The sequence below is a fragment of the Patagioenas fasciata genome, chromosome Z (genome assembly GCF_037038585.1).
Source record: "Patagioenas fasciata isolate bPatFas1 chromosome Z, bPatFas1.hap1, whole genome shotgun sequence".
Classification (NCBI taxonomy): Eukaryota; Metazoa; Chordata; class Aves; order Columbiformes; family Columbidae; genus Patagioenas; species Patagioenas fasciata.
The window spans coordinates 58,553,676-58,576,671 of NC_092560.1; the positions used below are offsets into that span (position 1 = coordinate 58,553,676).

The 22,996-nt window shown below is 46.8% G+C and overlaps 2 protein-coding genes across 2 annotated transcripts; both read left to right on the top strand.

Moving 5' to 3' along the window:
* Positions 1-502: 502 nt before the first annotated feature.
* Positions 503-2,260, top strand: CCNO (cyclin O). The gene is made up of 3 exons (XM_065861179.2): positions 503-1,002; positions 1,075-1,260; positions 1,432-2,260. The coding sequence occupies exons 1-3, from the start codon at positions 754-756 to the stop codon at positions 1,915-1,917; spliced, it is 921 nt and encodes a 306-aa protein (XP_065717251.1). The 5' UTR covers positions 503-753; the 3' UTR covers positions 1,918-2,260.
* A 1,043-nt stretch (positions 2,261-3,303) lies between these two features.
* MCIDAS (multiciliate differentiation and DNA synthesis associated cell cycle protein) lies at positions 3,304-9,039 on the top strand. Its single transcript, XM_071802101.1, has 6 exons — positions 3,304-3,658; positions 3,990-4,075; positions 5,567-5,639; positions 6,021-6,235; positions 6,377-6,487; positions 6,946-9,039. The coding sequence occupies exons 1-6, from the start codon at positions 3,334-3,336 to the stop codon at positions 7,411-7,413; spliced, it is 1,278 nt and encodes a 425-aa protein (XP_071658202.1). The 5' UTR covers positions 3,304-3,333; the 3' UTR covers positions 7,414-9,039.
* The last annotated feature ends 13,957 nt before the right edge of the window (positions 9,040-22,996 follow it).

Consider the following 22,996-nt stretch of genomic DNA (forward strand, 5'->3'; position numbering starts at 1 on the left):
AGAATTCCCGTTTCCTCCTCTCTTTTGCTGTTGGTGCCATGGACTCCTTGAAGTTCTCTCTTCCCCTTGAGATCTTCCCCCTTGCTTGGTCCACGAGGGGTTTTCTTTTTCATTTTATGAGTCTTCCCTCAGCTACAGCAGGCTCAATCAATGGGTCATATAACCAAATTGGTAAATAGGCCTACTGCTTCTGTAAACAGATCACTATTTTAATCAAAATGTTATGAATAATCTGTAGATGGAAGTGGAACCAAAATCCAAACCACATCAAGAACTCCAGCATTTTCTCCTGTGATGTATTTGTGCTATATTTCCTAGTAACCTCAAATGAAATTATTACTTACACAGAACAACCCATAGCTGCTGAAGTTCACTAGGTGCTGGGTTTAAATGCTAGGAGCTGGAGAGACACTCATTTTAGTAGTGGCAGATGGAAGACACTGCACTTTCAGCTTGCTTGGTGTGACTGGTTTTCCGGCACTTCTGCCCGCTTTCCTCTCTGTCCCTTCCTGAAAAAGGGGACCATGCTGGCCGCTGTCTGCTGGAGGTCGCAGGCCGTCTTAACCGGTGGAAAGCTTGAATGAACAGCCAGACGTTTTGGTAACGCAGTTCCTTTTTGGCCCTGTTGGGAGATTTTGTTTTGGAGACAACGCTCCCGGCAGTGCCGGCGGAGGGAGGCGGGCGGGATGACCGTGGGGCCGCCCCGCCGCTCAAATAGCGGCCGCGGCTCACGGCAGCGCAGCCGCCCCCGCCATGGTGACCGCGGCGAGCGTGCAGCGCTCTGGAACCCCGCAGCGTCGGGGCCCCGGCGGCTTCCCCGGCCGCTGCCCGCGGCGCCCGGCTCGGCGGAGGCAACCGAGGACAGTGGCGGTGCTGCCGACGGCGGGGGAGAGTCCGCAGGAGCTGCAGGCTTTCCGCGACTACGGAGAGAGCTGGTATCGCTCCCGCAAAGGGCTGGAGAGCCGCTTCCAGCCGCATGAGCCGCTTGCCCGGCAGCCGCAGGTGGGGCAGCGGGGACAACGGCAGGGGTAGCCCGGTGCCCGGCCCCGCCTGACCCCGCTCCTACTGCCACAGGTGACAGCGGAGGCGCGCTGCAAGCTGATCAGCTGGCTGATCCCGGTGCACCGGTACTTCGGCCTGTCCTTTGAGGCTCTCTGCCTGGCTGTCAACATCCTCGACCGCTTCCTCACCACCACGCCTGTGGCTGCAGATTGCTTCCAGCTCCTGGGGGTGACAGCACTGCTCATCGCCTGCAAGCAGGTAGGTTGGCCCCGGAGACTGGCAGCCCCGCCACCGGGGCTCCCGCAGCCCTTCTTAGGCACTCCGAGCGGCTCCAGCGCCAGCTCAGCCCCAGCTGGGCCAGGCTCCGCACCCTTTCTCCCTGTGCTGCTTCCCCAGCTGCAGCATCCCCACCCCGTCTCCCCCTTGCAGGTGGAGGTGCATCCCCCCAGTGTGAAGGAGCTCCTCACCCTCTGCTGCGGTGCCTTCACCCGCCAACAGCTCTGCAACCTGGAGTGCATCGTCCTGCACCGCCTGGGCTTCGACCTGGCGGCGCCCACCATCAGCTTCTTCCTGGAGCACTTCAGCCAGGTGCGGCTGCAGGTGCGGGGGGCCGACGCGGGGGAGGCAGCAGATGCCAGGAGTCTGGCAGGGGGCGTAGCTGAGCTCAGCCTGGCTGACTACGCCTTCACCAAATACGCTCCTTCCCTGCTGGCCGCCGGCAGTCTGGGGCTGGCGGACCAGCTGCTGCAGCACCGCAACCCCCTGGACCTGCAGGTCAGCGGCTACCCCGAGGGGCTCCTGCGGGACTGCATGGACCACCTGCAGCTCCTGGTGTCTCTGAACGGGCAGTTCCTGCTACTCCTCCTGCCCCCTGAGCTGGCCCAGAAGTGCCCCTGGCTGCGGGGTGGCCGCTGACCGCAGGTTGTTACCGGTGGGGCCGCCCGTTACTTGTACCTCAAGCAACCACGGTATTTGCCTTGGCCTTCAGCTGAGCCGGCTCTGTGCGGGCTTGTTGTTTGTGCTCCGCAGATCTGATGTAGAGTGTGATCAGCTGAGCATTGGTGTCACTGGAGTTTTGAAAAATATCACATTTTGCATATGATGTTACTGTATGTCAGTTGCACTGTCCTTTGCTGTTTTTTAAAATCCAGCGTGTAAATAATATACACAATACCAAGTACTGTATTATTTATTTGGAGGAAGGTCTATTAACAGTGGAAGAACCAAATGAACATTGAATAAACTCTTTTCTACTTGTCACCTGTACTCATTTAATTGCTGGTGGTGTGTACATAGCTGGCAGAGGAAACACATTGGCAAAGAAGGACCAACAGTTAATTGCAGTCACCACAAAATAATTATGCCCAGTACTGTCATTCCCCACTTCAAACTGGTATGTGCAGACTTGGTCATAGCTAGGGGGAAAAAAGAACAACAACAACAACAACAACAAAAAAAGTTGATGGACTTAAATGTAGGAAATTATAACGTTAAATAATAAAACACCTGCTTGTTATTTTCTAGCAGGTCTGTAGTCCAGGTGTGTGCTCCTAACCAAGTTGGCACGGTAGCACAAGAAACATGCAAGGGAAGAACACAGTCATAATGTTGTAAAATATTTTATTTATTTTATTGCCTTTGTGCACAGAAGTGATGTTAAAAGAGCATATACACATCTAAAGTTGCCCTCGGGGGTGTTCGCCTTCTACGGCGCCAAGGAAAGGGTGAAGCGCCCACTGGACTGCGCTGTGAGCACTGGCATCAAATGCTTCAGCAGAACGAGCAGAGCTTGTTCAAACCGCTGCGGCAGAAAGTACCTACAGGCCCATCACAAGAGGTTCAGGGTCCGTTTATCGTCTGCCAGCCCTCTCGGTGACGTCTGCTTGGCTCGGTGTCACAGAGGTGGGGCGACCTTCTCCTGGTGTGGGGCTCAGAAATGTCTAGATACTGCCAGCTGGTTTCTTTTTATTCCTGTCCTCATCTTACGCTTTCAGCGCTGGCGGCCCCTAGCCCTGGTATTTAATAAATATCCTTATAAAACCCAGCATAGCCAGCAAGTTGACCCCCACACGCCGCCCGGCAGGGACGCGGAGTGGGGGCCGAGGGACCGAGGTGCTGGCGGAGCGGCGGCAGGGGCGGGAGCAGGGCGGCGGGGGCTGGCAGCCTCTCTTCTCAGGTTTCCCTCCGGAGCAGCCCCCTCGGCTCGGCCCGCCTCGACCCCGCGGGCGCGGGGAAGGGCTCGGCGGGCGCGGGAGCTGCCGGCGCGGCCGCGGGAGGCGGCGGGATGTTTCCGCGCCCCGGCGGAGGGAAGGCGGGCAGGCAGCCCGCGGCATGGCCCCGGCTCCCCGCGCCCTTGCCTGCGCCCCGGCTCGCGGGGCGGTGCCGAGCGGGACGGACGGTGCTCGCCGGAGCTGGGGCCGGGGCCGGTGTTGGTGCCGGTACCGCGGCGGCAGCATGGAACAGGGCGGCCGCCGCCGGGCCTTCGGCAGCATCTGTCCCAACAGGGTCCAGGGTCCGCCTGTTCGCCTCGCCAAGAAGCCGGCCCGGCCCGGCGGAGGGGCGGCGGGGACCCCCCCGGCCGCCTTGAGTCCCCGAGAGCCCCCGCCCCGGCCGCGCCGCAGCGGCGCCGCGCCAGCCCCCGCCGCACCTGCCCTCGGTGAGTCTGTCCTCGGCGGAGAGCCCTGACCCCCGGCCGTGTCCCCCTCCCCATACCTCCCACTGCACCGCGCGCGTGCTCCACATCGTGCTCCCCAGCCCTGCATCCCCCAGCCGTGACACCCTCACCATGCCGTGTCCCCCCAGCCATGTCCCTCTCTGCTTGCCCACCAATATGTGCCATTAGGTGCCCCCATCATGCTCTCCAGCCCTGCATCCCCCCAGCTGTGCCCTTGAGGATGCGCCTCAGCCATGCTTCCCACCTCTCTACACCACCCTGGCTATACCCAACCCTGCCTGGGCTTCTCACCGCCGTCTTTCACTGTCCCCAGCGCTCACCACCATTGACTGGCAGGATCTGGCAGCCTGTGCCCCTATCCTTCCCACCACCCCGGCCAGCCCTGTGATCGAGCAGCAGGTAAGCCCCCAGCTGGGACAGATTTGGCTGGCTAGGACATCCATGGGGGTAGCCTCCTCAAGCCAATGGCTACTAGCAACCTCCCCAGCCTCATTCTTCCCAACTGCTAAATGGGCACAGTGGAGAACAACATCTTGTCCCATGAGCGGTGGATGTGGTCTACCTTGACTTCAGTAAAGCCTTTGACACAGTCCCTCACAGCATCCTCACAGCTAAATTGAGGAGGTGTGGTCTAGACAATAGAGTAGTGAGGTGGGTTGCAAACTGGCTTAAAGAGAGAAGCCAGAGAGTGGTGGTCAATGGTGCGGAGTCCAGTTGGAGGCCAGTATCTAGTGGAGTGCCTCAGGGGTCAATACTGGGGCCAATATTATTCAATATATTCATTAATGATTTAGACGAGGGAATTCAGTGTACTATCAGCAAGTTTGCTGATGACACTAAGCTGGGAGGAGTGGCTGACACGCCAGAAGGCTGTGCTGCCATCCAGCGGGACCTGGACAGGCTGGAGAGTTGGGCGGGGGATAACCTGATGGAATTTAACAAGGGAAAGTGTAGAGTCCTGCATCTGGGCAGGAACAATCCCAAGTTCCAGTATAGGTTGGGGCATGACCTATTAGAGAGCAGTGTAGGGGAAAGGGACCTGGGGGTCCTGGTGGACAACAGGATGACCATGAGCCAGCACTGTGCCCTTGTGGCCAGGAAGGCCAATGGCATCCTTGGGTGTATTACAAGGGGGGTGGTCAGTAGATCGAGAGAGGTCCTCCTTCCCCTCTACTCCGCCCTGGTGAGACCCCATCTGGAATATTGTGTCCAGTTCTGGGCCCCTCAGTTCAAGAAGGACAGGGAACTGCTGGAGAGGGTCCAGCGTAGGGCAACAAAGATGATTAAGGGAGTGGAGCATCTCCCTTATGAAGAAAGGCTGAGGGAGCTGGGGCTCTTTAGTTTGGAGAAGAGGAGACTGAGGGGTGACCTTATTAATGTTTATACATATATAAAGGGTGAGTGCCACAAGGATGGAGTAAGGCTCTTCTCAGTGGCAAACAATGATAGGACAAGGGGCAATGGGATCAAGCTGGAACACAAGAGGTTCCACTTAAATTTGAGAAAGAACTTCTTCTCAGTGAGGGTAACAGAGCACTGGAACAGGCTACCCAGGGAGGTTGTGGAGTCTCCTTCACTGGAGGCATTCAAAGCCCGCCTGGACACATTCCTGTGCGACCTCACCTAGGCGTTCCTGCTCCAGCAGGGGGATTGGACTAGATGATCTTTTGAGGTCCCTTCCAATCCCAAACATACTGTGATACTGTGATACTCTGATACTCTGATACTGTGAGTTAGACGAGTTAGTGGCAGGGGCAGGGCAGGGGATGGGTGCCCGGGTGTGCTGGGGCTATGGGAGGGTGCTGAGCGCACTGTCAGAACAGCACAGGCAGCAGTGGGCAGCACAGGCAGATCTGAGCCCTGGGCCCTGCTCATCTTTACCCCTTCCAGGATCCCTGCTTCCAGGATGGACCAGAGCTTGATCTCCAGGAGTTCAGAGACGCTGTTGATGATTTTATATCTGGTAAGTAGATACTTTTCCTTTTTTGAGCCAAACATGCCTGTGTATGCACATCAGCAGTCATGATTAATTCAATCTCCTCTTCTTCTGGTTTTTGGGTTTCTGGATGCCCACTTACTGCACACTTGTACCATCCTGGGACACTCTGTAGGGCAGTTTGTCCCTGCAGACCCCCTTAGAGGGACCTGGGCTAGCACTGAGCCTTCCCCAACGGGAGACAGAAAATAAATCCAAACAGATTTAGGGTGCATAGCTCTCTCAGCAGAGTAAAAGCATGTCAGGACACCAGTGGGATGCTCTGAATCAGTATGGTGTGCAGGGGTTGGGACAAAGAGAGAATGTGAAAACCTCCTCTGTCTTAATGCCTGTGGCTATTCCCCCCAGAAGCATCCACCTTAATGCCACCTCCACTGGACTACACCGACTTTGATTTCTCACTCGGTGAGGAGGTGGCCTTTGACCCCTGCTCTGCGCAGCTGAAGAGCAGCACGCTGGCGCAGATGCCCCCGCAGAGCCTGCCTTCCCCTGAGCCGTGCTGGAGGGACCTGGCAGACCAGCACGAGAAAGCACTGGGAGATGCCCTGGAGGCAAACAGCCAGGTAGGGACCCCCAAGTTCCCCCCAAGGGTTTGTCTCCCTTGTATCCTGCTGGGGCAGCTGCATGGCCCTGGTGTGCAGCATCCCCAGGCCCCTGGGCAGTGGGGCTGTCCCAACCACCCTGTCCTCTCCTGTCCTTCGCAGCTGCAGGAGACCCTCACGCAGAAGCAGGAGGAGCTGGTGACGCTGCAGGAGAGCAATGTGCAGCTGAAGGAGTTGGCGATCCAGGCCAGGCAGCTGGCTGCCATCCTTGATGTGAGTGCTGCCATCCCACCTGGCTCTGCTGCCCCACAGCCTGGCTGGTCCCTGGGGACAGTGCACTGAGGGGGTGTGGCAGGGGACAGGGTGTGGGATGAGGCTGAGCGGCATGAGGTGGGATGGGGCCATGTGGGGGCGTGAGGAAATGTGGGTCGAGATGGGGTGTGTTGGTGTGGGGTGGGATGGTGTGGGGCAGCGGAGGGCAGTGCATGGTGGGGTAAGGTGAGGTGGTGCGAGATGGGTTGGTGTCGTGTGGGGTAAAGTGGTGCAGCATGGACTAGTGCAGAGGAGGGCAAGTGGGGAACAGTGGGGGACAGTTCAGGACAGGATGGGGTAGTGTGGGGCAGAGAGGTGCGGGACGGTGTGATGCGGGCGGTGCGGAGCAGGGCGAGGCGGTGCGGGGATGCGCCGTGTGGCACAGCCCGCGCAAGTCGCTCTCTCTCACCCCTTGGCAGACACTGATGCTCCCGCAGTGCGACGACGAGGCGGCCCTTCCTTCTCCTCTTCACCCTCCGCCCCCTCCTCCCGCCGTCACGGCCGCTGCCCCGGCCGGGGTCCGGGGCGGGCGCGGGCGGCCGGAGCCGTGGGAGGAGGCGGCGGGCGTGGATGCCATGCTGCGGGAGGTGTCGGAGAAGTGCCGCGCCGCCCTCCGCAGCCTGGGAGGCAGCCCGGGGAGCAGCCCGGGGGGCAGCCCCACGGCCAAGCGCCCGCGGCCGACCCCGCGCCTGCACGGCACTTTCCGCGGGCTGCGTGCCGGCCGCACGGCCCCGCGCCCGGACGGCGTGGGGGTGGAGGGGGACGGCAGCATGCGGGCGGCCCTGGGGGAGGCGGGCAGCATCCGCACCCTGGCCTTCCCGCAGGGCAACGCCTTCACCCTCCGCACCGCCGCCGGAGGGTACCGCTTCCGCTGGGTGCCCCGCTGAGAGCCCCCGGACCCGCGACGCCCCGGCCACGCGTGTCCCGGACAAGGCGGAGTGGGGTCTGCTGCGACGGGACGCCGGGCGGGGCACCCCGACCGGCCACACGCTTCCCCTTTTCTCCTTGGAAACGGGTATTCGCGCTTTTTCCCCGCCGCTGGAGGCCGGAGAAAAGAAGGGAAAAGCGCAGCTGAAGCGGCAGCGAGGACAGCCGGCCAGCCTCGGGCACTGCCGCGGTCGCCAGGATTCACACAGAGCTGTGGTGGTTTCCGGGTCGGCAGCTCACCCCCAGTAGTTTGCTAATGAATCTAATGAATGTAGAGATTAAATGAAGATCTGCCCGGTTTTATACGGTGACTTTACTCAGCTGAGCAAAAAAATTGGACTTACAAAGTAGCGGTGGTGGTTGGCCGGCTTGAAAATGGACAGACCATCCCAAGAGGTTTGAACATGATACACCTCCCCCATAACTGAATTTTGCAGGCAAAAATGTTTACAAATTACACTTGTGTCGTTCATGTGTGCTGCTGTAGGTGTGTATTTGCACTTGGTGTCATGGTGATTAAATAGTTCTTAAAATTGCCATTTATTTGGACTGATTTAATGTAAACACAGTGTTTAGCATCAGGCATGCATATTTACTTTCATTACAGAATTAATTAGAGCAAAGATAACAGAAAACTGAGCATCTACAAGTTAACTTTGCTGGACATACTGAAGCAGAAACTTTTAGAATAAAGCCTGTTATGTCAAGTAAAGAGAAGCATGAATGACATGAAATTGTTCTGAATGGATACATTTCACTTGCACCCACTGGTTTGCAAGCTGAACCACTGACAGCACTTGTGAAATGGTACCTGAAGTTTCTTCTTTAGTGGCATATAAATTAGTGAAGGCACTGTGCTGCACTCAGGGTAGAGGTTCTCTGCCTGTGAAGTTAACTGTTTTTCAATATTCAGATTTTCCAGTATTCTTGCATGGGTCTATGCACATTAACAGCAATTCAGTTGTGACAGGCTTGTGTGATGGCTAAGATGGTGGCACCATCTCAGTGACAGGTTTCTCTGGGGAGCCGCAGCCCTGCAGGTAGTGCTGTGCTTTTGGCAAACAGAGACTGTATTAGGAACGAGAATGATTCTTGTCGACAGCATGATGTGTAGTTATGTGGCTCTTAGGAGATTGCGAAGGTGGTCCTTCAGTATCTGTGCGCCTTCATATCTGTGGTCCTGTGTGTCTGCGGCACCAACATTTCTAGCGGGGAGGTGCTGAAGCCCTGTCTAGGGCACTGAGGGCTCAGCTGTGTGACAACACCAGAGCAGTTCATAGTTCAGGAGAAGGCCATTGCCACCCTGGTCAAAATGCTGTGTGAAAACTCTGGTTCTGCAGCAGCCAGGAGAGACAAAACCTGTCTGACTGCACTGAATTCAGGAGGGAACAAGCTGGTAACACAAAGCATCTTGTATAGATATCTACAATTCCTCTCCATGTGTTTTATGAAGGGAAAAACAAAATATGTTGTATGTACAACTTTGTAATGCTCATAAGCATATTAATTTCTCAGAACTAAAGGGACACATGAAAACTGTAGACTTCTCATAGGATGCAACAATAAAATAATCACTCTGATTGTCACTAATGTTGTTCTTGCTGCTACTTCAAGTCTTTTCAGAATTACAAACGCATGTTCATTTATTTACTTCTGCAGTTAATCTGTTATATGAGTTTCTACTGATTACTTTTACTCATAGTGTTTCTATGTTAAAAGTATCCTTGATTAATTTTGAGTTGCGATCTAAAAATAATCGAAAATAATCACAGATGTAGTTTTAAAATTTATTTAATTTTAATCTCTGTTAATTGGAAAGGCTAAAAATTGGCTAATCAGACCAGAACACTTCTCACTGAGACTCACAGAAGCATCACCAGACACACAGACATATAACTGGTAAAAGGAAAAAGTGTTTGGTATGCAACTAGCTACACTATAAACACCTCCTTAAAACTATAAAGGTGTACTTCAAATTCACACTTATCCATCCACTTCCTTACAGGAACTCCATCAAAAGTGGACAAATGTCTTGCACAGATTAAAGCAGCCTGATGACTGCTTTTGTCAACACTAACTTAAAAGGGCTCCCAGTGCCCTTTGTCCTTCTATCAGGCAGCAGTTGGTGGGATGACAGGGGACGAAGCCTGGCCCCTCAATGCACACTCATACTTCGTGGTTGCTCCATCAGAAGCGGATCACTGGAGAAGTTCTAAGTCCACCACTCGGACACATCATGTCTGAACAGATCTGGCTTTATGCTTGGTGTCCAGGGCAGAGCCCCTGGGTGTAAAAGTGTGACAGACTGAACAACATGTTGGTCTGTGGTTTATGTTCACTGTAATTTTCTCTTCCTGGTGGTGCACGGTCCACGCAATGGGTGAAGGGAGCCAGCCAAACCCCCAGCAGAAACAAAGTTAAATACGCGCGATGACATTTCACAAGCCTTGTTTGTGCTCACAATCAAGCTTTCTCTGCTTTTCCCTGACCTGCTCAGGTTGCTCTTCATAACCATGTTCTGTCTCTGTGCGCTGACTCATCCTGCTCCGTGTAGCTAGTCGATGTTGGAGCTAAGGGTGAGAAGAAGCATGTGTGGAAGAGAAGTAGGAAAGGAAGTACATTGCAAGCCAAGCTGGAGGTTTTGTAGCATTTTGTTGTCAAAAGGGCTTTAGAAGTTGATCAGGATCTGCACATTAAAAACATAATTCAAATCACCGAACCTTTCCAGGAAAAAGCATTTATATTTATGAGTATATTAAGTTCTCTAGTTTGAAAAAAAAAAAAAATGGTGCTCATAAGGAATTCCTTGCAGTTTTGTGTTTTTTTTTTTTTCTGGTGGTGGTTGTTGTTGTCTTTCTTTTTTTTTTTTTTTCCCTGTTGTGCTGAACTCCAAATTGGTTAGTGCTGACCTTTGGGTATATAGCACTGTGAATAATAAACTGTATTTTTTAAAGAATACTTTTCTGAATGAAAGACACCAGACAGGTGACTTTACACCTAAAAAAAAAATCACAGCATATTTTGTTGGCCAGCCATCACGGAAGTTTTGTAAGAAGGCTTTTCCCTTTATTTCTAGGCTTTCAATCCCTTGGTGCAAGCAGTTAGTCTTAGGCGGCCTACTCTGCCCGATCCTTGGTCATCTCATGGTGTTGTGTTCTTACACCAAGGCCCAGAACAGACCCAGAACTGGTGGGCTGGACACTGTAACCCCATGTTCAGCTCCTGCCTCCTCCCTCCAAATCTTACAATCCCAGCATGGCGGTAGAGTCAACCATTGTGAAAAAACACAAACTAAATCCAAACCAAACCAAAATTAACATGAAAAACCCCAAACTAAACCCAAAACAACAAAGAAGGGAAATTAAAAAATGGGCAAAATATCTGCAAACTGTAAAGCTTTCTAGTGTTTTTAGTATGGATTGCATGGTGTTAAAACTGAAGCAGTGTACAATTATAATGTTAGTTTTAGCCCCTGAAGTTCAGTGCTGCTTTTGAAAGAATTAAATAGAACAACATGTCCAATTATTCACATAACACAGAAAAATCCCTTTTAAATTTGAACAAAACTCAGAGCAGGTGGAATCCAGATCTGTAGCTAAGTATTTGTTTTACACTAAATATTTGCCATGAGTAGAATTTCCTGTCAGCAATGGATTCAACATCCTCAAAATGAGATGTTTTTACTTCTCATTTTGGGGTTTGGGGCTAAGGCCAAAATCAACACCTACAAGAAGAACTATGAACCTGCAGAAAGTATTTATAAATACTATGCTGTTACTTTTGTGTGAACCTTAATTTAGGAAGAAAAAAGCTAAGCATATGAATAGGCCATCAGAAAAATAAAAAACTGGCTGAAAACATTTGTTTCTTTTTGTAAGTGCCCAGAACTAGAAGGATTATCATAATTTATTTGTTTAGCAGGTGCTCTGACATACCACAGCCATGGTTTGCTTGATTACTTTCCATTGGATGTTAGTTATTCAAGTAATTCTACTTCGAATCATAACTCCTTTAGTAATTTTTTTTTCCTTTCCAGAGGCTCAGTTGTCTACTATTCTGTGAACAAACACAACATGAATTAGCAAATTTACTCCCTGTGGTTCACATTCTTCTAGCTCAGGTGGAGCGGAAAGAGGAAACCAAAGTCAATTGCCACTGCTTTCAGGATGCTTTGAGTGGTTGAAATATATTACTGAGCTGTTGTATCACATGATCAAAGATCTGTTAAGGTAGATTAATAATCATTAAGGTTACATAAGGTGACTTTTTACTGTAAGAAAATACATTTAACTTGTTAAAACTAAGCTGCAGTACAAAAACATTCCTTACATTTTACTGGACAGTATACAGCTGTTTAAATAAGGCGATTAAAAAAAATGTCACAGCACTAAACCTTTTCCATGTTAATGAAAGATTTAGCCAGATTAACCTGTTTATTTTACCAAAGACACATCTCGGTATATTGTTACTCTCCTTTCAGTCAACATCTACAACACAGACCATGAGAGCTTATGAACACATTTGAACAAGTGTCCAACAAAGGATGGGCACTATATCAAAGTTATGAAGTTTAAATTGTAGCTTCTGGCATGTGTGAAGTTATCAAATAAGTAAAGTTTATCTCACTTATGTATGGTTTTCCTCCTGGATGAAATATAAGCACTTCAAAAATGCAAAGAAAGGCTGGATTCAAATGTAGGATCGCTCAGTTCCATTTTGATTTTATACAACTGAATTTTTGCAAAATTAAAACCAGGAAAACTTCAAAACCATGGACTTTGTCCCTGACAGGGAACAAAAATGTTAGAGAAATGGGTGAATGTCAGCCTCACCCATGTACTGGTGCTTCCTTCTGTACCTTGGACTGGGCTGCAGCCCTGGGATCAGCTGGGTTACAAGCTGCCCTTGAAGGTCCATGGGCACGGTGGCAAAAAGCCCAAGCAACTGTTCCTCACCATACATCTGGTACCTGGCCCTATACTTTTATTTTCAGCCTCACTTACCACAATTTTGAAAATTATTCAGCTGGACCAGAAAACAACCACCAAAACTCCCAGAACTGTATTTCTCTGCACAGGATTTCCACTGAACACAAACCTCACTTAACATCTTTTTTTCCTGATTTAGAAAGCCTGATTAGAAACAATCTTAATTACCCAAGATATTGTTTCTTTGTCTGCAACTGTAGTTTCCCATGAAAGCAGCTTTCCAGAGGAAGAAGGAAACTGTCAGTTCACTGATGGAGCATCCACGAGCACAAAACAGTTAATGGAGGCAAACTGGGCTACGGACTTAAGTAGTGAAAGAAAAAGCACAATTATTGCCCACATGACTTTCAGAAATACGCGTAGAACCCATCTCTTTATTCAGATTTGCTCCCAGCTGTGCTCTGACAAGGATAATGGCCATAAACTTGTTCATTTTCAACAAGCTGGGAGGAAACAGGAGGGAAACACCATTTTTTGAGACCCCCTAGATTATGGTGATGATGGGTACCTATATAGTTGTCCAGACAGAGAGATGCAGGATTCCATACTCACATTGAACTAGAGGTGAACATAGTCCTATTAACTAAGCTTTAATTTGATTTATTAAGTCCCCAGTGGCAAAATACATAAAAAAGTGCTAGTGATAGCACATACATTAAGTTCAAATAAACTACACAAAAAAAATGCTTGGTAACATATTTATCCTTACTCATCTTCCTCCCTTCTTAAAGTCTGTTTATTAAGTTGCCTTGTACTATCTTGCCCAGAGACAGGAAAGCGTAGTCCTGTTGTACTGCATGCTCTGTAAACCCAGAGTCTCTGCCCAAAGACACTTTTTGAAAGTGTGCATTCTTTTGCCTTGTGTTGCTTTTTTGGTGGCAGAAAACTCACAGGAGATCATGGTCAAATATTTAAAGGAAAAAAAGAAGATATTTTAATTTTAATTCAGATAACTGCATTAAAAATTATTTTTCTTCTTACTGTCTAGAACCTGTAATACAGCCAAGATGCCAGTGCAAGGAGCACTGATCCCAGCCAGCCTTTCACAGAAGAGTTTAACAAGCAACTGGGGCAGAAGTAGAGATGTCGATGTTTGGAAAGGCCTTCCCACTTATCGTGCAAATGGACAAGTTCTGATCTCCTACAGAAATTCTTAAACATGCTTTAGCACACATTCAGCATCTGAGGCTAAGCCTGGATACTATGAAACAATTAATGTCTCAATTGTTTTATTTTCTCATTAGTTACTAAGATATTTTGGAAATCCCCATGGTCCAGCTGAATCTCTTTAGAAGTTCTCTAGTATTCTACCTGGATAATTCATACAGCCCCTTCAAAACAATAAAAGGGGCTGTCAATCCCATCTGTGGGCTTTGAGTCAGGCTACACAGGATGGGAAGGTATGAAGTTCTCAATTATGTCAAGCAGTTTTCCTTGGTTATACTGATTAAACAACTTTCCATGAGTTCTTGGAGACAACTACAGTGGGCATTTTGAGGTGTTTGTTTTGGTTTGGTTTTTTTGAGTGACTGTATCAAAATCACTTAGGGGGATAAAATAAAACTTGATGGAAGATATTCTCTGTTGATTTTGGCTCCAGTCTATTGAAATGTATGGAGGAAGTGGTGGGCCCTTATTCACTGACACTGAGTAGTTTATCTGCGTGAAGTCTAATTTGCACCAGTAGAATATCAGGAATAGATAAAGCTGGAATCTGTTTGGCCTCCTCTGCTGTCCCCTCTGTTTCACTCTGCAGGGTACCTATCTGGTGAAGATGGGCAGCTGTGCTGGAGATGACACTTCAAAAGCTGTTCATTGACAGTATTCAGCCGTATAAGGGCTGCAGTAACATTATCACTTTAGTCCAGATGAAGAATGTTTGGAGCAAGTGTCATGCTTGATCCCGTCTTTCCCTCCTTGATTTCATATTGCACAATAGTCTTGAAGCTTGTCAACTGGATTCCTTTCAGACGAAATGAAACCAAAGATGCCCTCCAGGAGCTCATCTTACTTACCTCAACTGCTAATGGGTATATTTGGTCCAGACACCTAGGCTAGAGACAGTTCTCAGTTAGTTTCCCCTCAAGCATGTTCTCATGCCACTACTCTCTGCTCACTACCGCAGACATAGGTAAGGCCACTCTATGAAACCCGCAGCACATCTTGCAGAAGACAAGGGAATTTCATATATTGTGTGTAACTTCTACTGGTCATAGTAGTACAGTTCATGCAGCAGAACAAAGTTGCACTGGTGATGTATCTCCCAGGAATATGACAAACAATATCATAACAGCCCACAAGACGTTTTCAGGAATGAAAGTAACCAAATACATGAGTGACAAAACTCACTGTAGTGCATGAAGCTGCAAGGAACTGGAAAAGGAGAGATGCAGCTCCGCCAGTCTGAACATTTGTGTAGACCTTCCTTCTCTTTTGCGTACACACACACACAGCCCAACAAACAAGCATCTAGATTGGTCTGACTTTAATAAAATAAACAAAGATCAGCAAACAGATATCAGATCTGAGTTTTTGCAGCTAACTAGAGGACCCGTCTAGACAGGAACCAGAAATGGGTTTTAGTCCTTAACTCCATCTGCTTGTTGGCCTAAGTCCTCATCCACTAACTGTGAAACTACTAGCATCTGTGGAATTGCCTGTGTTCTTCTTCCAGATCAGTGAGTTGTGTTCTCTGTTTCACAGGATGCTTCTTCTTCCAAGCCTTAGGCAATGTATGGAAAGAGTTAGTGAATCAAATTAATATTAGGGGTGTCAGATGCTTTTCAAAACTGCCCCATAATCTAATCAAATCACTTCGTTTAAACCAAATGCTTTAACGCATGCTTTATCACCAAGCAAATATACCTGTGTAACCAAGGGCGCATTTTACTAGTATTCAGTACAGTGCAAATTAGCAAGTAGGGTATAATTTCAAGATAATGAATGTTTGTCAATTACATTTACATTCCAGTAAATACACAAGGGCTAGATTTAGAAGTGATTTTGACAGGAAGGGAAACTTCTTCAGGGAGAATCAAGAGTGGAACAAACTACGATATGGAGAAAAGTACGGAGGGATTTGCACTGGCTTTTAATGCTCATACTCAAGATTTTTCAATAAGAAAATACTAAAATTGTGGAACAAAAAATAAGCAGCAAAGAGAGATGACACACAAGCAAGAAACATAGCAGTAGCATTTGCAATGAAGGCAAAAAGGTGAAGGGAGAAGTTCAAGGCAAATGAGAAGGCAATCAGTAGTACGGAAGGTTGTATTTTAATTATAATAAACGGAGACACTAACTGCTGACAATTATTTTCACAAATCCACTGTGAGAGAGATCTGATCACAGCAATCCATGCGCCAAAATACAACCACACACCTGACAACCACTGTCTCAGTGTCAATGTTACATGGGGAGGTAACAACCCAGCTGGGGTTGAGGCATTGCAAAGTCTCGGTTTGGGACGCAGGACTCCTGGACCTACTGCTTTGCAGGGAAATGCTGTAAACATGAGGCCCATGCATAAAAAGTAGGTAGTGGAAAGCAGCACCAACTTTGGCTTTGTTAACACAGGACGTAGCAAGTCTTTCTCAGCTTTTGCAAGAAAAACTGTAAGAGACCATGGAGAAGGGTCTTGACTTAAATACATGATCTCATGTATTTAGAGGTGGCTGTTTCAACGTGGGTGCTGTGGTGCTGGAGTAGCCCCCGTGTGTGTAATGCACCCTTCAGACAGCACAGTGTGGAGGTTTTCTTGTCTTTGCATCTACTCCGAGATGGTCTTCTTCCTCACTGCTCTGGCTCTGTGTAGGCAACCTATGGTGCATGTAGTCAGCAAGGGGCAGAGTCAAGCACTGGCTCCACCTGTGCTCGGAGCTGGCAGGAGTGGTCTGCAGCTGTTCAGTCGTTTTGGTGTACAGCTGTTCAGTACTGGCAGGTCCTCCCAACAGCATCCTGGGTCAGGCTGTGAATGGGTTACTGCTCCAGGTGTGGGTAGAACAGCATATGACTGCCAGTCTATGGAGACACCTCTCCAGGCTTTAGATTCCTTTCTCAGAGTTGACAGGCATTACCAAAACACTGCATGTGACTCATACAGTTGTCTCTATTAATGTTTTTTTGCCATAGGCATGTATCCTGATCCCATATCCAGTGCCAACATGTTTGGTTGCATCTCCCTGTGACTTTCAGGCATCTAAACCTTTTGTCAAAGCCTGTTCCAGCTCTCACGGACAATAGCTGAGCTGCTGTTTGGGCACACACAGGAGGACCCTGTGGCCTGGGGTCTGTAAACACTAATACATCCACTTAACCTTAAGAATGTAAATTGGCCTGATCACTTTAGCAGGACTGCTTTACTAAGGCCTAATAATGAAACACATGTAATGGCTTTGTCTGTTTGGTTTGTGTGGTAAGGTGTGGATCTCACGGGATTTGAGGATATGTTAGTTTTAAAAAACATTTCAATAGGGAGGTTTAAGAGAAGGGATTTTCTTTTTAAAGTAACATTTTTTAGAGATAATGACTCTAGTGATTTCCATTTCAGTATTTCATTGCTGCATGAAGTAGAAGTAATGAGGGATGCAATAAAAGGAATTATATCACTTACAGAAAAGTGTCCCCCTTGCTCAAAATCAGCAGGTCAGTTCTCTGCTTCAGGCCTTGGAGGTTTTAACTTTTAATGAATCCTGAGAGGATTTCATAGGACTATTTATTAATATAGACTGATGCTGAATGCCTGTAAAGATTACATGGCTGCAAAGAGTTTTCTCTTGAAGGCAGTCTATATTGTTATGCTCTAATGGGGCAAAATGGCCTTCACTGTCCATCAACAAAGAAGCAGCTCTGTAATTCCCTAACTCAGGTGGACCTCAGGTGGAAATAAACAGACAAAGGAGGTCTCTGGGCACATTTCAATTTGTCTTCCTACTGTTGTTTGAATCCTTGGGTCATTTTGCACCATTTTTGTGGTGAGAGGTAAAGAGTATTACAATATCACAATTTAACCTCCGGTGCACCACTGCTCAGCCTTATAAAACCCCTGATTTAGTTCCTTTTTCTCTCCTCCTTGTTATTTCCTTTGAACTTTGTTGGTTTTCTAGGGATGACTGTGTAGCTGATAAAAGGTATGTATGCAGCACCTTTATATAGTATTCTTCAGAAATCTAATTAGAGCTATCAAATATGCATTTACATTATCACAGTAATGGGCAACACAAACTCCATGATGTTCTGGGGTGTCCAATGCAGAGCAAGTGCATTTCAACAAAACAAAGAGGAAAGGAAGAAATGAGGCTAAAACTAATAGGTGAATTACTTACACTGAGTTCTTTGTGTGAAAGTTGCTACTAATAAAATAGCTACAGATATATTTATTGATAAATGTTTTCTACCATTTTATTATTGTTTAGTCTGATAGTCTCCAACATAGCTTCATTTGCACACATGTTCGCATCGTGTTCCTCTCTTTTCTTTTGTTATCAGGTTTGCTTCCCCTAGGGAAAGTTGGCCTTTGAATGGGCTCAGGAATCTGGTGGTTCCAAGGTCTCTGTAGGGCTGGAGACTCTTGCTGCCCCTGAGAGGAGCTGGAATTACTTGAATCTGCTGTGAGGGGAGAGAATTTCACATATTGTGGTGGACAGAGATAATTTGACCTATACCTACACCTTCAATATTGAGAAAAGGTTTTAGAAGCTTAAAAATTTGAAATAGTTTAAATAGATTAACATCTATGATGGAGTTAGGTGCAGGCTCCATATCTTCAACACATTCAGTTTTTAAAGTGCTTAACTGCAAGAATACAGTCTTAGGACATTAATTAACCTATGTCATCTAGAAACTACGTAACTCACGTCAGTGGTTTGCTGACCTCAGTATCTCAATAGTGAGTGACATTATTTGATTGTAACTACTCACTTGTTTTCAAAGAGTGTAGCACCCAACAGAAAAACCATACCAAACCAAACCAAACCAAACAACAACAAAAACACAAAAAAACCTCAACACCCTCCCTCCTCAACAAAACCCCCAGACTCCAAACAACACCACCACCATTTTCATTTAAAACTTAGCTTATAGGTTCAACTATATTGAAAATATAGTCTGTCCCAATTCCATGAATATTAGTTTTTGAAGTGAAATCAGAGACTTGTTTCCATGGAAAACGGTATGGAGATGCAACAGAATGTCAGGAACTCAGAGCTGATGGAGCCGACCTTTTCAGCAATTACTTGATTGAAACATGTTTGCAAAGAGAGATGACAGTTGCTCTTTAAGGTATATATTTAATTGCCATTAAACAGGAAAGTATGTTAGGAACCTTGCTTTGTCTCTTGAGAGCACCTAAGAGGAATCATCAGCAACAGGGGCCTGAAGCCATGGATGTAGTTACAATCCATAATTATTCAAAGCCATAATTACTTTTTGCATAACTTAATTTTACAACAGCTTACAGCAGTTTTTAGTAATGTAGCAATAAGTACCATGCTAACAATAGAAGTTACTAGAGAAGCCTTGGAAAGAACCACATGTGAGTGGCATTTTGGCAGTTTGTTAATCCAGACTCACGGGATTCCAGGATGAAATATGATTTAGGCACACAGTTGGCAGTTGGCAATGAATCCTGATGTTCTGTTGTTGGGCTGGAGTTTAGCCAAGGCAAACAAAACGTAGTTATGTATGTTGTGTGTAGTCCCCACAACCAGCATGGGATTCCAGCACGTTGGAAGCCTTAACTGAGACAGTCCTTCAGTCTTCAGCGTTGTGCTGAAACAAATCCTCAAGGTGCACAGGAAAAGGGAACACACACTGAAGAGAGAAACTCAGCAGAAAGGCCTGGGACGGATGACCCAGCAGGATAGCTCTTCATCTGCCCACTGAACAGTTATTTCCAGAGCTCACTCCCCACATGTTCACAACCACTTTCACTGCGCTTGCAAAGATAAATGAAATGGGAGATGTCTGATGAGCTGACTACTGGACTGAGATGTTAAGTGCATGGCTTGAGGTAAATCTCAGCAGATAAGCAGAAAGTTTTGTTTTGTTTTGTTTTGCTTCCCCCCCCACACACACACTCTGAAGAACATCTTAAAACCCTGTGCTTTGTACAGCTAAAATGAAGCTGTGGGTTCACTGTCAGAATATTCCACTTGCCTGGACAACAGCATTTCATACTGGAGTCTAAACAAGGGTTGCTTGTTGCAGTGTGCAGGGAACAGGCACATGAACCAAATCACTTCCCTTTCCTCACTCCTTCCTCCCCTATCCTTCCTCTGAGTTCCATTGCAGAGAGAAACTCCTGAGGGTCAAACCTTCCTTTTATAAACTACCTACTGCAATTGTCAGTCACGTACGGAATCCTGATGGTTTCCCCTGTATCACTGTGAGAACCATTGCTCTAATGCATTCAGAAACATCTCAGTACTGATATGACTGAGCAGGCAACAAGATTGGGATCTTTCTGGGATACTGGCTGAAAAGCTAGAAATAACAGAGAAGAAATATAGGAAGAAAAATTAAGTTGTTTCTATACCTCCAGACTTCTGCTCTGTGAGCTTCGAACAAAGCTGGGACACAATTTTCTCTTTGGGAGGAGGTTAGAGGCCTTGGTTCCCAGGAACCTCTCATCATTTTGCAACCACAAAATGGAAACAAATTTTCACTAAAATACATTCAAACAAATTTCTCCCATCTATTTCAAAGAGTAACTCAAAAATGTGGTAAATCTTATTCAGACCTCTGACACTTCCAAAAGGGTCATTTTTTTTGTTAACATAATTAATCACACCTTTCTCAGTTCATCCAACTGGGTATCACAGTGAATACATCCTCTCTGGAAAAGTATTTAGTCCAGTATGCCCTCGATGTCCAAGTCTCTGTGTTCCTTAGCTAAGAAGGTTTCTCTAACTACTCCTTTGGTTTAAACAAAGATTTCCTAGAAACCTATCTAAAGAGCAGTTTCGTTTACCTCTCTCTCTCACTGACATGCCAACAACCTGTGATCTGTTGCATTTAAGAGAATTTTCTATGATCATCTCTCGTGGTCTTCCTGTTTGCCAGAACCTGGTGTGAGCTAGCATCACCCCTTGTCAGCAGTCATTTGGCAAGGAGCCTCCTCATTATCACATCCTGAGATACCTGAGCCCTACAAGTATCAGTGGTCCTTGTTCAGCAGCCCCGATGTGATGAATACAGCTTTTCCTGAAATGTGTTTTTTCAGGCAGTGCTTAATTCTCTGATAACACTGTGCGCTTGCTATTGATGTCCAAATCTCACCTTCAAACTATGAGCTCATATTTTATCTTGATAAATTCCGAAGTTTGATGATAATGACAAATCCGTACCAAAAGACCTTAAGGAGAGTGGATGAGAAGAAAATAAGTTATCATGGGGTTGAGAACCTGCATACCAGCTCTCAAGGATGTACCAAACAATAACATATCAGCACCATCTGCTGCCACCAGGGACAAACTACATGGTTTCTACATGATGGCTTCAGAATATTTTTAGTGAGCTACAAAAATTGACCTATGTTTTTAGTATGTAAGTGAAATAATTGAGCAGTTGATTGCACAGGTTCCATAATGAGGACCCTAAAATGAGTCCACAGTGAGAAAGAAATGTAGACACCAAACCAAGATGACTTTTCCATTTCACTTTGAAGACATGTTAGTGGGATGCTGGAAGCATTTTAGAAGTGATATGCTTAGCCATGGACAGCTTTTGTAAACCAAAACTAATTTGTTTAAAATTCAGTTACAATTTCTAAGTAACAACAGAGCTTTTACTTACCACATCATTTCCAAAATACCAGGCGCTTCAAATGAAGGAGAGAGTATTAAGGGTATCTTCAATGTTATAATACCTGCCTAACAATCCAACTCATCCTTCTTAACAAACACAAAGCAATTCAGGCTTGTCTACAGCACTTCAGTTATTTCTGGATTTTGTTTACCACGGACTTCATATGAGGATCTACTTATTTTAAGTCTACGAGCAAACATAGTATCTTGCCATGTTTTCCACTTGCTAATCAGTGTTCAGAAGGAGTTTTACAGAAAAAGAGCTCCAAATATTCTCTTGTAACTTGTTTATGGCGCATCCATGCAAGAGTTGAAGGTTCATGGGCGGGAATTGCTACTTGTAACACCAGTTATTTAGTATTCAATACCTTGTTCTGCATTAATTAATCCTAATTCTAATTATCTCAAACAAAAACTTATTGACTTTGAAAGACTTTTGGCTTTTATTCCAGTTTACAACCTTACAGCTCTCAGACTGCAACCTCTTTCCTCCCACTGTCAAACACATTGCATGGCTACAGGTTTGCTTCTCTGAAATAAAACTTCTCAGTGTGAGCAAGAGCTTTGTTAAGAGGCCCAAACACTGGTCTGATAGGTAACAGTTCCACACACTTCACCGGAGTGTTGCTGATTCATGAAGTGAGCCTGCTTTGTGGTGTGTGCCAGCAGCTGCTGTTGGGCAGGGTAGCACTAGTTGGCTGTGCTTGCTGAACGTTAGTGTTTCAGGAAAAGCCCAGATTCAGTTAAACGAACAACTGAAGTGTTGCAAACAATCCTTTGCGGCAGTACTCTACCAAAGCGTTGTGTGTTGTTTGTTTTACAGAATGCACTAAAATTGTGCTGAGTGACTCAGTCACTTCGTACCCTGGGTGTGCCTAGCTGTGTCCTCACTGATACAAAGTGAGATAATAAAATGGCCCTTTCAAAATAGTTTTACTTTGATTTGGCAAAACAGCTCTATCATCTGCTATTTAATTACTGTCTGTAACTCAGCCATCAATAAAAATATTCTCCTCCATCATCTTGCTTACATGATGTTCTTGTGCAGATCTGATGTGTGCAGCTATAGAAATAGAGTTGTGTGGGAAACGGTACTTTACACTAGGAGATTTTTGCAGGATTTTTTTTTGTTGCTTAAATAGTACTTTTCCAACTGAAAATTTAGAAACATCTCCCGTTTTCCTGGAAGAAAAAAGTGAAACTCTAAGACAGTGGGAAAGCAAAGACGTGGGAAAGCAAGATGTGCAGTTCCAGCCACCTGGATGATAAGGGAAGATCAATACCAAAACAACCGTCTGGACGGTCAAAGAAGAAATAGTACTAACATAATTAGATCATAGCAACTAGTCAAAATATAAAGGGCCATGGACAGGTTGTGTTGACGTACGTTTCTCATAATAGTGATATCCCAGACTCATGAGAACAGTATCTTGGGCTGGATAACCGCCCCAAGTACATGTGATGTGTGAATGTTGTTGGGCCTGCTCTGTGAATGAGCGGGAATGTAACTGAAACAGACAGGAATGTGGTGTGTTTTTAATAACAAATACTGATAAAACATCTTAGTAAATCCTATAAACTGTCAATGGCTAATAAAGAGGGCCTCAGCTCTGTGGTCTGCCCGGCTCTACACTCCTTCCTGAACAAGATCTCTGCCTCTGCATTGCATCCCGTCTGCATCCTGATGCGTGTCGTTCCTCATTGTTGCAGCACTCTGTTTATTACTCTTAGAAAATAACACTTTTAATGTT

Bases quoted from the DNA above. Each gene is read 5' to 3' on its own strand.
- CCNO (XM_065861179.2), top strand. From the start codon at position 754: ATGGTGACCGCGGCGAGCGTGCAGCGCTCTGGAACCCCGCAGCGTCGG. The intron at 1,003-1,074 runs GTGGGGCAGCGG...CTACTGCCACAG, and splicing joins CGCTTGCCCGGCAGCCGCAG to GTGACAGCGGAGGCGCGCTG. The intron at 1,261-1,431 runs GTAGGTTGGCCC...TCCCCCTTGCAG, and splicing joins TGCTCATCGCCTGCAAGCAG to GTGGAGGTGCATCCCCCCAG.
- MCIDAS (XM_071802101.1), top strand. From the start codon at position 3,334: ATGGCCCCGGCTCCCCGCGCCCTTGCCTGCGCCCCGGCTCGCGGGGCG. The intron at 3,659-3,989 runs GTGAGTCTGTCC...CACTGTCCCCAG, and splicing joins CCCCGCCGCACCTGCCCTCG to CGCTCACCACCATTGACTGG. The intron at 6,236-6,376 runs GTAGGGACCCCC...TGTCCTTCGCAG, and splicing joins CCCTGGAGGCAAACAGCCAG to CTGCAGGAGACCCTCACGCA.